The sequence below is a fragment of the Bacillus rossius genome, chromosome 17, assembly GCF_032445375.1.
Source record: "Bacillus rossius redtenbacheri isolate Brsri chromosome 17, Brsri_v3, whole genome shotgun sequence".
Classification (NCBI taxonomy): domain Eukaryota; kingdom Metazoa; phylum Arthropoda; class Insecta; order Phasmatodea; family Bacillidae; genus Bacillus; species Bacillus rossius.
The window spans coordinates 5,988,278-6,005,480 of NC_086344.1; the positions used below are offsets into that span (position 1 = coordinate 5,988,278).

Consider the following 17,203-nt stretch of genomic DNA (forward strand, 5'->3'; position numbering starts at 1 on the left):
AACCCTCGTCCGAGCTTGTATACAGCAGCTGCTGCTGATATTCCATGGAAATGCACAAAACTTAATTCACAACTCCCCCCTGTTGCAGATGCAAAACACTGCATGAATTTTCAGCAATTTTAACTTACAAAAACGAGCGAACATTTCCTGCACCAGACGCAGCGAACCTTTCATTAAGAAACTAATCGTTTTAAGAATCAAATCCCTCACCCATGAAGAAAGAGTTGATTTAAGGCACAGTTTTATTTCAACCTCGTGAAAGACTTACCTTTGACAAACATTCAGCATCTGCAGCAACATCTAGCAATTACTGTTTATAAAACAATATGAATATTTACAAAAAAATTTTTGTACAAGCACAATGTGTTTTTAACAGTTCACGTTTTTCAGTATCAAAGTCACTGATTATTATCATGACACACATTACTATGAGATTATCAAGATATGTGATCATATCATCAGCTGAATTCTTTATTTTGTATGAACAATTGGACGGTCTCCGGGTAAATGGTAACAAGTCACATTTTGGTGATATTTTGTTTATTCCAGCAATAAGTCACAAAGTATACTTAGAATATGTAATGCATTTTTAATCATTGGCAACTATGTTGGTAAATATGTTGGTAAATAAAAGAATAATGCAAGAAATATTTAAGTATTTAAATTAAATTTTTATCTAAGAGTTTTTTGTTTCTACTGCAAAAAGTGAATTCTTGACTTGTTACCTTTTACCCGGAGTCCGTCCAATTAATTCAAACGAAAATCGTGAGCAACTGTCCGCCACGAGAGCTACCGCGGAAGTGCCAGCAACCGGGCCCACCTGGAGAAGTAGTACTCTAGCTGCGAGGACAACATTTGCTTCAGCTGATCCAGGGGGATGCCCGAATCTGTCCCAGGCGTCTGTGGGTCAGAGGGCATTCCCCCTGGAAGGGAGCCCACGTCCGTGTATGGCTCCAGCGGTTCTGCTACGCCATTCAGCAAGCTGCAACAGGCGACAGGCCCGGCGCCCGTGAGCACACTCGGCAAGCTGTCCGACAGACCCCCACCCCCACCTTTCCACGGCTTTCATCGTTGACCAAAACAAAACACACTACAGAAATCTCTTCATTAACAGTATTAACGTGGTTCACAGAAACACTGGATAAGCAAAATCTCAGATAAAACAAATATAACAGAAAAAATATTCTTGGTTTGTCAGTTGGCCTAGTGGTATTTTTTTGGGGCAATGGTTTTTCAGAGCATCACTCCACGATCTGCCGCATCAGTATAAGGCATCTCCGAGATTAGTTTTCTCTACGCTTTCGACAAGAGTCAGATAGTTTGTTTCAATAGTTATTGCTGGTGATGGCACTTTAGGGTCTGCTGGAATGATATGGAACCTCAGTTAATGGAGACCACGGCTTCCCAACGCTTCCATGGTCACAACACACTCGACAGAATCTAGTATGTGATGATATTTGGAACTAAACAGAAAGTGCCGAGTCTTACATCACACTCTTGAGGCATCCCACAGACGGGATTCAGCCTCACATCGCTATGAAATAAGCGACTGCTCACGGCACAGTAAATGGGTGAGTGATATAGGCTGAGCCTTTTGTAAAAAAAAAATTAATTTAAAAACACCGAATATCCCCCAAATTATTTCAGGAATTCTTAATCACCAGACTATTCCACATCTTTCCTTTTCCCAGATGGACACTATGCAACTGGAGTGTTTTGATTTGTTGGCTTCTCGGGGCCTCCTTGGGGGCGACGAAGACGAACAAGACTGGGCCCATCCCATCCCCCCTCAGTAACGGCAACCCAAGGACACAAGCCCGGAGGGGATCGCCTCATACTAAAATATGTGAATACAAACAGAAGATGCTAATTACATTATCTATAGTTAAATCAATTTTTTGATTAGTTTTTTCTAGATTTTTTTCTAATTAATTGCAATTAATGTACAAATTGTAACCAGAATATGTAAATAAAAGCAATCTGCATGGCTGGTTTTCATTAAGTCATCTTGAATGAAAAGCTAGAGACCAACAAATAAATGGGAGAAAATCCAGAGGAAAAACAAGCAAAACACTAGCACTAGCTGTAGTGATGTGTAGATATGTCCTTCAATTGGCATTTAATAAAGGAAAAATATTTGAGTAAAAATTTTGTATGTGCAAAATGACTTGACAAAGGGGGGGGGGGGGGGAGGAGAGCACCACTACTGGACGCAAGCCTGATCACAATATAACACAAAGCAAAGAGGCAACTAACATTGAGGTAGTTGTGTTTCTCTTTTATTGCCAAACCTCCCGACTTTTCCATGATTTTCCCCAACTTCTTACAATGTAGACATCCTGTTAAAATTCAAAACAGTTGTTAAGTTTTTTAATTAAAAATATTACACACTATCTGATTTGTAATTACAAGATATATAGTACCAACGCATTATTTAATTTAAGTCACAATCACTCTTCACTACCTATTATAACTTTACTCTTGAGTGATATGCCTGCATATACGCTAATTGCTAACGTTAGAATAACCATGAAAGTTCTATGAGTAATATACATACATACTTTATAGCAGGCCTGCCGTTTTTACGGATTTTATCCGTTTTCACGGATATTTGAAGCTTAAAACGGACTAACGGATAAACGGCGACATTCACGGATATTTACGACGCTTCGCCGATATTTTCATTTTTGAATTTCGTTCGTGTAAATATTTACATTCAACTAGGTACCTATTTGAAGTTGTCAAACCATACAAACAGTAAAGCAAACACTCACAATACGTGTAGCGCCATGGAACTTCCAATCGTTTAACCACAAACCAAAAACATTTACTCCCAAATAGCGTTTCATGAAGTACAATATCTATGGTTTTGGGGAAATGTTTTTTGTTTGTTGAGTTAAACGCTAAGAAGTGTCATGGCGTCAGTAAACACTTGTATTTTTTGCTGTTGCAATGTTTTAGGTGCGGCGTTTGTTTACAAACTTCTTACGTGATATAACGATATAAGTAGTAGTTTTGGTCTTAGCTGATTGTGATGGAGAAAAAACGAAAGGCTTCGCCGGACAGGTCACTTTATAAAAAGCGTTTACGTAAAGAATGGGAGCAAGAATTGAAATGGTTGAGGCGTGGCAAAACGGAATTTTCCGCCGTTTGTTCGACTTGCAACTCGGAACTGAACGTGACAAAGGGCGGCTTGACGTACGTTCATGCGAAAAACCAATGAGCTGCTGATCAGAGTTGTTCTTTGACGAGTTTTGTAACCAAACCAAACAAAATAATTGATGCGGAACTGTTATGGGCGAACTTCGTTTGTGAAAACAATTTATCTGTTAAACTCGGTGATAATTTCACGAAACTTGTCCCGCAAATGTTTCCAGATAGTGAAATTGCAAGAAACTTTCCTTGTCCTCGCACTAAAACTAGCCAGATAATTATTCAATCTTTGGGTACATCAGCTGCAGATTATGTTACCTATGCAATGAAAACACAATTTTTCACACTGATGATTGATGAATCAACTGATGTTACAGTCACTAGGCAGGTTTTAGTGTTAGCAAGGTTCTTTCCATCTGAGATTGTTGAAACTCATCTGTACAAAGTAATGGCTTTGAGTGGAGAAAATCTGCTGTGGAAAGGGTTTTTTCAGCAATCTCAAGATGGTCAAAACTGTTCACAGATCGTCAATGGAATCACCAATGTTAAATGCGCTGTTGCATTGCAGAATGAGAACATCTGCAGGTCTGGCTTTCAAGCCCACTGACGAGATGCGGAAAAGAGCACACAACATAAAAAGTAGCTAGTTAATGATGTGAAATACATTTGGTTTTTTAAACTTGTAAATAACTTCAGTTGTATGGATGTATTTATAGTTTGTAAATAAGAAAAGCACCAAAGCCTATACTGAAGAGAAATTTTTAAATTACTTTTAATTTTATTGTGATACCAACTATTAGTTTTGTAATGTAAGTGGCAAATCTTAAAAAATTTGTTACATTCATTTGATTTTTTTTAAATTATGTTTTGGAATGCAATGTATATTTAAAATTACTGCGGAAAATAAATTATGTCAATTATGGCTATAAATTTTACAGGATTTTTAAATGCTGTAAAGAGGATTTAGGAACCTAATTTGGTGGCAGGCCTGGCAAAAAGTGTCACAGTATGAAATTAATGGGAAAACACGTTTTCCACTGCTTTGTAAACTTGCAAAGGCAATGCTTATTCTTCCACACAGCAATGCAGGGGTGGAAAGGATATTTAAGCTCAACCTTATCAAGACAGCGCACAGGTCATGTCTTGAATCGCCAATGCTAAATACTTTGTTGCATATCTCTTCTAGGAAGAATATGGCAGAATTCCAGCCAACAGAAGAAATGAGGAATAGGGCAAAACATCTAAAAAAGTGATATTTAAATACTGCCAGTGGTGAAGTGTAGGCTACGTGTGTGTGTAAATACTTGTATAAAGTGTTAAAAATTGAATTGTTTTGATTGAAGTATAGTTACGTACATTTTGATCAAGTAATTTTCATAAAAATTGCATATTTTTTTGTATTTTTTAATGTACAGGATTTTACAGGATATTTAATATTCAAAACAAGGATATTACAGGATATTTCACATTTCAATCAAGGATATTGTTTTCAAAGTGGTGGCAGCCCTGCTTTATAGTTTAAAAATATTACAAAATTTTTAAAAAACTTTCCTAGACTTGCAGTACAGCTTTCCTTTTAGTTCGACCAAGCACATTAACATTCTATGAACTTCACAAGCTAAAATAACAAAACATGCACAAAGAACTATCACATTTGTTAAGAAATTGCTGTAAGCATAAACTAAAAATAAAAATCTATACAAGAGTATTTACAGTGTGTCTAAATACCCAGTAAACCAATTTCAAGACATATTAAAAACCTTTTGATATGAAACTTGTGTATCACACTGTCATTTTCTAATGTATAATTAGAAAAATTAAACATAATACAACATCTATGATATATGATTGGCTTTATATTAGAAGAAAGCTAAAAACTTTCCAGATATAATTGTTGTACAATTTAATCATGTATACATCTGTACTTCGGAGGTATAAGAGAATGTCACAAAAGCTGTATTTTTCAAGAGAGCAGTTTAAATAATTTTAAATAGTGCCTCACGTATTTACTGAACTATTTTCTACCCAAAATATGTAAATTTTTGACATAGCAGATCTTAATATTGTATGTTAATAGTTAAGTTTAAAGTTTAAAAGGATTTTTAACAAAAGTGGACGTGTTTTATATCTCAGAGATAAGGATATAACACATGTGCATGCCCACGCATGTGTGGATGGGCACACATGCACATACACACATTTAATGTGCAACTATAAATTGAAGTGAGATGTCAAAAAAAAAAAAAAAAGTGAGCTGGCCAAAGGGCTTTCCAGTCTCATGGTTACTGTTCATTTCCTTTATTTTTCGTGACTTCAAGATACTCAGCATTTATTTGTGTTTTGCTGCATTCCTCCAGCCAAGATCCAACTGAATGTTACAATGAAGTAGCTTGGCTGGCGAATAATTCACAGACGTTTCGGTCGACATTGCAGTCGCCATCATCGGGGAGCAGTCAGGCAATGCTCCCTGAAGCCAAGCTACTGCAGACAATGGCCGTGAATGAGCATACCTGTAATCTGTACTTGCGAGAGAGTCAGGGGTGGCGGCATACACCGCCCCTGGGGTGAGCTTGCCAACGTCCCCATTCATGTACACGTAACCTGCAATCATCAGACAATGCCAACATTACGCAAAACAATTTGATGTCAATACGTAACAGGGCGTCCACACAAATAAACATGCGCAAAAAATTTCGCTGACTTTTCCGTAGCCAAAACTACAAAATTCACTAATAAATTTTAAAAATCATTTTTACTATTTTTCTGAAAGAAATAAAGACAATTCAGCCTCCACATCTCTATAGCTGTACTAGTAGACACAACCTTGCATACATCATTTTTATCATGTATTACCGTACTATGCACTAAAACACTGGCTAAAAAAAAGTGTGAGTCTGGATGTCTGCATTCCTGAGCATGACATTTCCTTCTGAAATTACCATCGCTGAAAACTTTCCATGACTTTTCCAGGTTTTGAAGTAAACTCTCTGACTTTCCAGAATGTTGACACCCTGATAATGACCACTGATCTGCCAGATTAGGCCTATATAACATATAGTTTCAATGGGACACCAAAGAAAATTAATAAACAGTAATGATAATTTTTTTTTGATAATTTAGTTTGACCATGCCCATTAACATATTTGTAGTCATGACAAGCATGGTTGTGTGGTTTCAAAAACCTTATACAGTACAATTAAAAATGTAATAAATTAACTGCATGTAAGGTACTTTTTAACTATTTAAGTTTTTGCAAATTCGAACATGTAAAATAATTTTGAAACACAAAATGCAAATCGTGATGAATTAAAAAAAAAACAAATAGCAACGACAGGGAAATTAAATAACTAATATTGTACATGAGACTGAGCCTTTTAAGGGCTCAATATCCTAAATGATTTTTCTTTCTTCTATCTTGTGTTTTAGCACACACAAAGTTAAAAAAATTCACACCATAACCATGTTTGTTTAACAAGTCCTTATTTTATAATTTTTATAAAAATTAAAAGGAAATTTTTATGTCAGTCCTAGCATGTACTGAAAGCATATACATATAATTATGGATTAACTGCTCATATGTAGCCTTTGTTTCAAAACTTAGTTTCAAAAATTTTTAAAATTAAAATTAGGTTTTCCAAAACCACAGAAAAAAGAGTTTGCCAGTGGTTTTTGGAAAAATTAATTTAATGACTTACAAATTATATACTAAAAATAAAACAAAACCCATTCAATAAGAACATAAATATATATAGTATAGGATGCCCACACAACTGTGAAGAAAAATTTCCCTTGCTTTTCATAGACAAAAATTACAAATTTTCCTGAATTTTTTTTTAAAAAATAATAGACCTATTCTGACATTTTTTGAAAGAAATAAAGAAAATCCAGTTTTTACCATTCCTTTAGTTGTACTAGTTCAAATAATCTTCCATTTGTCATTTTACAGCATCTATAACTATATATTAAAACACAATCTGAAAAAATTCATGTGTTCGTCTGGGTGATGGTACACTGGAGCATAACATTTCCCCATTAAATTAACATCACCGAGGAATTTCCATTAGTTTTTACAGGTTTTAAAGTAAATTCCCTGACTTTCCAGAATGTATACACCTGATAGTAGAAAACACTTTTTTATAAACAATTAAATACGGTTATACAGTTATACAGTACACTCCAGATTATCCGCGAAATTAAATGGCAGGGCCACCGCGGATATTGAAAATCGCGGATAATCCGCAAAAGAGCCAAAATGGGAAACAAAAAAAGGAAACTTCAATTTAAAAAAACCAAACATTTATGTACAGTATAAGTTACAATTAACAGTAAAATTTCAGTAATGTAAACATAAAAGTGCTCAACCATACGACTAGAAACAAAGTGTGACAGAGACAAAAATAGTAATGCATGCCAGCCTACTGCGTGAGTTCCGAGAAGGCCTGTGGCGTTTTTCTGTATACTGCACACAATACACTTATCAGTAGAGTTCAAATTTGCTCACGTGTAATAAAATACAGATTTACATATGTGCTATATTTTTTCGTAGCATGCGCGGATAATAGGGAGTTTACTGTATTAATAATTTATTTAAAATCCTGTACAAAAAAATACCACGAAGAAAATAATTCAGGAAATCTATTTCACCAGACTTATTTCAAGTCTTTCCCTTTTCCCCCTGATGGTAGACACTATTCAACTAGTGTTAAATTGGTTTCTGAGGGCTCCCTGGTGGCGAAACAGCAAACCCATTATTGCGAGGTTGTTAGCAATCAGACACAGAGAAACTCTTCAACCCTAGGAAGGAAAACAATTTCTTTCACAATGTCTACTATTATCTTGTGAACTAGGCCTGTGTGAATACAAGGTTTTTAAATTTAAAGCCAATATCAAATTGAATGTTTAAAACATCCGTGAAGTCGAATCAAATTGTTAATACATTTTTTCTCGGTGAAGCTGTAAAACATAATGTTTGAAATGATTAAGTTATTAACCAATTGGGCCATATATATATAATAAATCTATAAAAACAATAAAATAACCATGTAGGCCCTATAATATTAATATTTAGCATTCAAAAAAAAAACGGGTGCTACCTTTTGTTTTTTCTTAAGTAACCAACTTTCTTCAGCAATACAATTACAAAAAAAAATTTTTCATGAGTGAATCTTAGGCTTTCAATGTCTCAAAGCTTTACAACAAATGTGAAGCTTCACATCAGACCCAAAGCTTTGCATTACAACCCAAGCTTCAAAACCAAATGAATAGCAAATTTCCTGGCAAACTCAAACAGAATATTAAAAAGAGTTTCAATTAATTTGCGTGGACTTCGCACAGGCCTATTGTGACCCTATCTAAGGACCTGTCAGTAAAATTTACAGCATTTGTTTTACAAAACTGAGATGATTTAAAAATAATAATAAAATAAAAAATTACACAAATAAATTTTAGATAACTTTGAAAGCATATAAGCCAGAAATGGGAATAGATAAAAAAAGTGTAGTTTGCGGCATAATGTTCATTTTTTGTATGCCAACAGTTGCAACAAATATCTGTTCACTAATTTTTTTTAAGTGTGTACGGTGAGGCATAGATGGAAATGATTCCCCCCCCCCCCACCCAAGGAGATGGCGCCCAGGTCCAGCGAAACTTCCGGATCAGTTACAGACACACACCCCATCACGGCCGACCGTCCGGCAGAAGTAGACAAGGCTCAAGGAAATCGGAAGTGTCCCGAAGAGGATGATGAGTTTCGGACGTCCGAGCACGAGTGAAGCACACGTCGAACGGGTACAACAGGCATTTACCCGGACCCCAACAAAACCAATCCGTAGTCACCTCCGCAGTTGCAGCAGAGGGTGTTTGTTCTACGAGCGACTAAAGCTGCAGTTGCTGACATGCACGCAAACCTGACAGGCCAAAGCGCAAAGATTCTGCAACTGAGGTTTTGTTACCTCATCGCCGAGGACCAAGGCTTCCTGAAGAATGTGAGGGTGTGTGCGTCCAACACATCCTGAAGTTTCGCTGGACCCGGGTGGTAGATTTGGTCTCTACCCACCATTACACACACTTTGCCTACTCCTGGAGCGGTGGCTATTTTCGTCTATACCTCAAATGCACACACAACAAAAAAATAGTAAAGAGAAATTTGTTGTAACTGTTGGTATAGAGCAAAACTTTAGGTGTGTGTGTGTGTGTGTGAACATTATGTCGAAGAAAGAAATATAATTTTCAAACTATTATCTACTATGAGGAGGAACATACCTATTTTTAAGGCTGTAAAGCTAAAAACCTTTTCAGAGATAATTCCCACATGATTTAAGGGGACAGTCTACAACTATTTGTATGCAACGTGCGACTACAAACAGAAGCGAAGCGTCAAACAAAACGCAAGGTAGCAAGAGGATGCTGGAAATTAAAGTTTCGTGACTTCCAGCATAGCAAAGGTTATTTTAAGACTTCATGACCATTGCTCCAGTTCCATAACTTTTCGTGAATTCAGTGATAAACGTGACCTGTGGACACAATGTGTTTGGATGTCTATCACTCCCACACTTCAACTCATAAAAAACACCACCCACACAAGAGCGCAAGTTATTTGCAAAACTTATTTACTATGTCGCCATTAGTTATCCAAAATTTTAACTATGAATATTCACCCCACTTAAATACCCTATAAAATTTATTATATTAAATATATACATGGTGATAAAATCTGCTACAAAACAAAAAAGATTATATAAATGAAACAGTAAAAGTTGTCCATGGTAAGAAAATAATGGCACGAAAATGCTAGAGCCCAACATGGCAAGTCAAATGGAGCTTTGAGTTGTTTGCTTACATAATATTAACATATTTCACTGTCTTTTCGTTAGTGTTGGTAGCATACAATTTGTAGTAAAGAGCCCTGACTACCTGGACACACAAATGGCGCGCAGATCTTCAGGAAAAAAAAAGTAAGGATTTGATAGAGTGGCGGAACGAGATTAAGAATACACTGAGGGCATATGAGAAGTTGTTTACTTTTAAAACTGTATTTTTAGAGTGAAAATATCCAAAACGCAATTTGTCAGAACCATTCTTGGACGTTAAGCACCCCGCACAGATTCTTGAAAGCACTCAAAGGACTCGCATTACACATTTATAGTTATTTCTCAACCATATAGTGCTATGGTTACCCCTCAAATCTCACAAGTGTCCCTATGCACGATGAGAATACTGTGCGACAGGTTCACATACTTGCATTTAGAGTCAATACCACGCTAGAAGCACCAGCAAGTGTCACACTTATCATCCCGCCTCACATATACACCTCTGGCTAGACGAGCCCCTTAATGAAGTCTTCATATGTATGGTATTAACACAGTAAAGATTAAAAAACACAAAATCTTAACACAAAAAAAGTTCAAATCCCATTCTAAATAGGCCTACTATTTGTAAGAACGCACAGATTTTTATTTTAGAAAATCGAAATATTTTCATAGATAGTTTCCATTTCACATTAAATGGACAGTGTCCATCTAAAACTTATTATGGGACTATGCACTAAAGGACGGTAAAAAATTATTTCAAGCTAAAGAAAGTTGGAAATTAATAAAGTTACAAGTGTTGACTTTTAGTGCAACTTTCGTGACCTGTAGACACTCTTGCAACATTGAGAGGTTTAAAATATATATAAGGGGAATGAATGTTCAGAATTCTCTAGCATTTCTTCTTATATCACCAAAAATATATCTGAAAACACTACAGAAAATTTGAACATATCTATCTTGAGAACTTCCCCATTCAAACATGTCGACACGTAAAGTATGGGAACTTTCAGCAACAGCGTATCTTGAGAACTAGCAATCAATTTTGAGGCAAGCTGCTGTAGACTGTCTGATAAATTCACTGAAAGATCAAAGGTAGTATTATTCAGTGATAAGTACACAACATGGTGCTTATCAGTCTAACTGTAATGATTATTTTAAGAACCAGCAGTACTAACCTACATGCATTACAAAAACTGAGCTAGGAAACTTTCCTACACATTATATCAATGTTTCTACAATCATACCTAACCAAGCAACCTTACTACCTGTATTACACAAATAAGGGTGTCTACAAATACCGTTTGAAACTATTTCAGGATCTTTCAAGCAAGGTTGGTTGATTTAAACCATTATTTAAATCAAATGGTTTTACAATTTTTTTTAAATGTATTTTTAAACAGAATATAAAAATTTTTTAACGAAAGGTCTAATTTCAATAATAATTTTTTGCTCAATGTTGTGATTTACTGGAATAAATAATTTTATATTAATAAAAATCTTATAATTTAAATTAATTGAATAAGTTATAAATAATTACACCCAACTAAATTCTCCTTTAAAAATAAATAAATTAGTAAATTTTAGTCACAAGTGTAAAAAAAAACTAATTTTTTAAAAAAAATCTTAAAACCCTTTCTGTGGTAAGTCCTAATCAGATGTGTAGATTAGGTGGACTTCAGTTCTTTGATGTTACAACTTTTTGGTTCAACATGAGTGGCAGAAAGCAGAATGTATGGCTTTCATTTAAATATACTTAGAACCAGAGTAACTAATGTAAAGAAAAAAAACACTGGTATTCTTTTCAAACCCTGCTTTCAAGTAATTTTCTTACATATATTTTCACACCACAGGATGATTTATAACTATAAAGATTGTTATAAAATGAGAAATTTTTTTAACAAGAACATCAATGTTACAAATTAGTACTACTATTTGTAGGAAAATGTCGATTGTAGGTTAATAATGCTCAAACTCTTTTTATAAAATTTCCATACAATTAAAAGCACAGCCTAACTATGACATTGACCAAGGCTAAACCCTCTCTTTTAAACCCCCCTGTCAGCAGTGTGTGTGGGTTATGGGTGCATTTCACTCAGCTACCGCAAGAGGCATATGTATTGTCTGTGTTACGTACCACATTTACATTTGTCTCATTAATATAATCATTTTTACATTTTATTTCACGCCCCCGAAGTGTCCATGTCTTGCAGGCAATTACAATAAGGACAGAGCAAACATTCTGGAATGCACCCTCGTTTGAGCGGTTTAATTTTTTAGCTTAAATACTGACCGCATGAATATGTAAGTAATATCACAAAATTTATAGAATTTTAATTTAATTGAAGGGTTTGCTAAGTCCTTACCATAATACATAGTCAGTCATGACCTAACAGTAACTTGGAAGTTTCCTATGTCCATGACCGCTTAACCCCAGCCATCCCTTGACCACCACCCGCAGTAGGACATCAACTTTAGTAACGTCGATATGATAGCATACACTGTTCATTCTAATACTTATTAAACCTTTTTTCTCTCTCCTCCAAGGCCTACTACAGGCATCAAGACTGTTTAACCTAATTATTTAAGTCCAGCAAAGAACATTTGAAATATTTCGATATTTTCTATACCAGGTCACATGGCGTCCCGGTCCACATCTAAGCTGCTCACACTCTTGTTTGTCGTTTTTAACAGTTTTGCCAGATGGCGTATTAATAAAAACCTATCTACCAAATGTTCACACTGTGTCGGAGCGACCACATGTGCAACAAAGAGATGAAGACACCTGGGTTGCCTTAAGAACTTGGCTATCCTCTGTAAGTAGCGTACCTGACGCTGACAGCAGGTGAGCTTCCAAGGTCAGATACCGGGGGAGGAATACAGCCTAGCACCCACGCGGGTCCCGGCACAACCCTGAAATGGGGTTTCGACTAGGTCCATCCACGTGGTGACGCCCCAGTTTTAGCGACTATAAACCGAAGAGGTGCCAAAACACGTACAAAGCTAGTAACAGTCTGCTGGAGATTAAAGTTTCATGATTTTCAAAATGGTTAATGATAATTATGCCTTTTTAGTTTCTCTCATGACCACACCTCCAGTTCCTTTACTTACGTGACTTGAAGACATCCTGGAACAACTTATGAATAATGACAAAAAAAACCAACAATTTCCGGAAAATATTGTGAATGACAGGATTCCAACACTCTCAACCTCACGTCACAATTGTTTTTGCACTGGCCACCAGATTTGACCAATAAGCTATAGAATAGAGTCTGCTAACGATGGGAAAACAAAATGACAGTCATTTAATACATTAAGGGCCGGTTTCACAAAGTCTGGTTATCGTCCGGTTATCTTCTGATTAAAATTTAAGTGCTGGTTAGCAGAATTACCTGTTTCTCAATATAGGGTTAACAGTAATCGGCCGATTAACTGATGGTAACCAATGGTTAAGTTAAACACAAGAAGAGGTTCTGATTAGTTGGCTACTGCTGATAGTTTTGAGGTTATGTATATTTTTGAAGCTGTTTGAAACCACATAGTGTGCAAAACAGAGATAATTGATTGAAGTGCCGCAGTGATGATGGCGAATGAATTGAACATTTTGTTTGAAGATGATGATGAAGAAATTGTTGATTATTTAAATAGACCACGAATATTTTGAGTAAGGCCAAATCACTTTCAAATGAATGACAGTTAATTTGCAATGAGGTTTCGGCTTAGCAAAAATACGGTCCTAGCACTGTTGCTTTGTGCCATATTTTTTGTATATTAAGGGCCCCATGCTTTTTTCTCATTTATACTAGTATTGCTTATATACTATTGTCATAAATTAAATTTTAAAATTATTTTTTATTTTTTAGTTTGATAATCTTTAAAAGCATGTTTCTTTAGTTTTTTAAACTATATTTATTTTTAACTTTTTAGTTTGATATTCTTTAAAAGCATGTTTTTTTAGTTTTTTAAACTATATTTATGTATAATTATCATAGGGAAATGAGTTACCGACACTACCTATTACCATCTGAGATAACTATTTGGAGTTGCAACGTCACAAAGAAATGGTAAAGTCTCTCCGAATCATTTACAGTTAGATGTATGGATATAATCTTAGAATTTACCGGAAAAAAAGAAAAAAAAATTCTTTTTCGGCGTGGCCAGGAGTAGAACCCACGATCGCTGAATCCAAAAGCTGCCGTTACAGAAGTCGCGCGCCTTAGACCGCTCTGCTAACGAACGTAATGAAATTGGTGGGACATTTTACAGTGATAAGCCACTCACTCTTAGTCGAAAGAGTTACAGACGGACAGACAAACAAACATACAGGTGAAGCTAATATAAAGCATGTAAAATAGAAAGACAGTTGGAAGTGTTTGACATTGTTTTAGGTAAAATTTTCCACTAAAGATATAAGTAATTCCATTTCCGAAGCAAGAAAATTTCCGGATCGTGGCCGCTTATTTTCGTCCATATTGATGTTTGTTTACAATTTTCTCTAACCGAACCTTAAACACTGGCCAAAAGTAACAAACGAAGGTAGCACGACAGCCAATCGCGATCCAATACGTCATCGCCTGGTTGCCATATTTCCTTTAACCGTTGTTTAGTTAAACACTCGTTAAAAATACGTTGGGAAACAGTCAAATGATAATCAGTACTTTAATGTCCTGTTTAAATTAATCGTTCGATTAGATAACCGAAACTTTAAACAGACTTTGTGAAACCGGCCCTAAGACTGATTAAACATGATGTCAACCCATTACAATTTTTTTTTTAATTGACTCATCTGTATTGCTTTTTGTAAAAAACTTCACTGTGTGTTCTTACACTTGGGTGCTAGATTTTAAATAGTTATTCTTGCCATATGGACAGTTGGTTCCTTTTGAAATTAACATTTTAGGAGTCCTGCAAAGGACCCAGGCTCACTCACTTTCAGTAGCCTTCCTTCATCAAGCAAGATGAAAAGGTAACATTTAACAAACAATAGTTTTGCTGTCACGCCACATTTTAAGGCTTGGCATCGCCTGCCATGTTGGCTTGTTGCAATGTCACACCCTAGTTTTACTAATATCCATTTATTTGGGAAGGGGCCCAGAGAATGTAGAGGATGAGAAGAGAAAAGGGGGAAAGAGAAAAAGGGGGGGGCCAAGAGAAAAAGGGGGGGGCAAGAGAAAAAAAGGGGGGGGGGCAAGAGAAAAAAAGGGGGGGCAAGAGAAAAAAAAGGGGGGGGGGCAAGAGAAAAAAGGGGAGGGGCAAGAGAAAAAAAAGGGGGGGGGGGCAAGAGAAAAAAAAGGGGGGGGGGGGGCAAGAGAAAAAAAAGGGGTGGGGGCAAGAGAAAATTGTACACTGGTCTCAACTAAACATTTAGCTAGAAATTTGTTTTTGCCCACAATCAGAACATAATACCCACAGCGACTGCGAAAATTTTGTGCAGCTATCGTCTGAGTGGCCTTGGGACTTGGTTTGTCCCAGCTACAGTGTAGTAGGAAAATTTATCAGAATATTTGTGTAAAATTTTTTTTGTAACATTTATAATTTACTTTTCACTTGAAAAAAATTGTCACAAGACAGCAAATTCTCATAAAATAAACTGAGTGTGTTCAAGTTTGCTGCCATGTTGAGAAATGCACACGGATATGTAATTTTTCCAAGCATTGGTAACAGAAGAATAAATTTCCATGAACATATACCCAACTATTTTAAATAATTGAATAAAACACACACAAAAGAAATAACTTATAAATATTCAGTCATGTTTATTTTACAACAGTATTTAAATCCGCGCGTTTGTCATGACTTATTACTTGGCCGGGCCGACCCAGAATGCAGAAAATTTTTACCAATAAAACCATCGCGACCTGCATTAAAAAAATAATTTTGACTTGAAATATTTAAAAACAATAATGGCAAATAAAGAAATGATTAAAGTAGAAAGTGATATTTGGATAAGAATTAAAGAAAATATGGTAACGTATAACTTTTAATACCCAAACATTTGCCATGAACTCTGGCTGTCTACTCAAAAAGGAGCCCCGCATGGGCTGCAAAAAGTTTTGGGAAGCACGCTTTGGTTTCAGGTAGGTATGGCCATTCATCTGGCAAGCGTATCTCTTGTTGTCAGGTCATTGCCATGAAAAATCAAATTTTAAACCTGGTTTTCTTTTTTATTTGCTAATGTGTTGCACGATGGCTATCTAAATGTAGTTAAAGGTCTTATCTGGCATTATATGGCCTGGCACATTCTGTGATTCTGCACCAATTTAGCTGCTCACGCTCTTTTTTTCCCTCCAGGTGGATTCAAGCAAGCTCTTCACCTTGGTCGCCACGTCCCATTACTGTGCTGCTTAAGTTTCTAGTCCGCTCAAGAGGTTCATCGTTAAAGCTGGGTTTTTTTCCAGCGTGTTAAATTCCATATTTATTATTTCTGTTGGAGTTATATTGACATTCAATAATCTGGCATATCAATAATTCAACACAGCAGTGATCAAAAATGTGTCATATTTAGGACCTTTCACTGTATTTGTATCAAAATCACATGCACAAAAATCCTCATCCAATAGTTCTTCATTTATTTACTGTTCTTAATTAAATAATTATAGGTGATTGAAAATCAATAGTTTTGGAGATTAAATTTGTCATCTGCACTAATGTTGTTGGACAATGTGTAATTTTTGTAAATTGTTTGTAAAATTTTAGCACATGATGCTCGTGCTACATGGTGGGTAACAAATTTAAATGTAAATTAATACAAAATTTTGTCTTTTACCGAGAGTAATCAACTGAATTTTTATCTTTATATTTTATCGAGATGGCAGCATGTAAGAGACAAAAAACATTTTCAAATCATTAAAAAGCAAACATTTTAAAGTGCATGGATGAGCACAAATGTGCTCAGTGTTCTACTTGCTGAGAGGTTAGGGGTGCCTAATTCACCTCTGAACACAATTGTGAAATATCGCGAAATCCTTGAAGGAAATGCAGCTCAGTGTATTGGTTTTACAAAGAAAATATAATTGTGCAACCGCCTAATTCACCTCTGAACACAATTGTGAAATATAGCGAAATCCTTGAAGGAAATGCAGCTCAGTGTATTGGTTTTACAAAGAAAATATAATTGTGCTAATGTCTGATGTTACTATGAATTACCTATTTAAGTATGTATATATACTGTGTTTATACTTACCTATACTCTATACGGAATGTATATGAGACTTTAATGTTGATAATTCTATTTAGATAAGCTT

General features: G+C 35.6%; 1 protein-coding gene across 6 annotated transcripts in view; it reads right to left on the minus strand.

The window, feature by feature from the left end:
* The window catches only part of LOC134540706 (la-related protein 4-like), a 234,115-nt gene that overhangs the window by 117,115 nt on the left and 99,797 nt on the right, over nucleotides 1-17,203 (minus strand). For all 6 annotated transcript variants that reach the window (XM_063383591.1, XM_063383587.1, XM_063383589.1 and 3 more), the window contains 2 exons: nucleotides 5,664-5,754; nucleotides 821-982 (listed from right to left, as the gene is read on the minus strand). In XM_063383591.1, coding sequence (XP_063239661.1) covers nucleotides 821-982; nucleotides 5,664-5,754 — 253 coding nt within the window. The remainder of the gene's footprint in view (nucleotides 1-820; nucleotides 983-5,663; nucleotides 5,755-17,203) is intronic.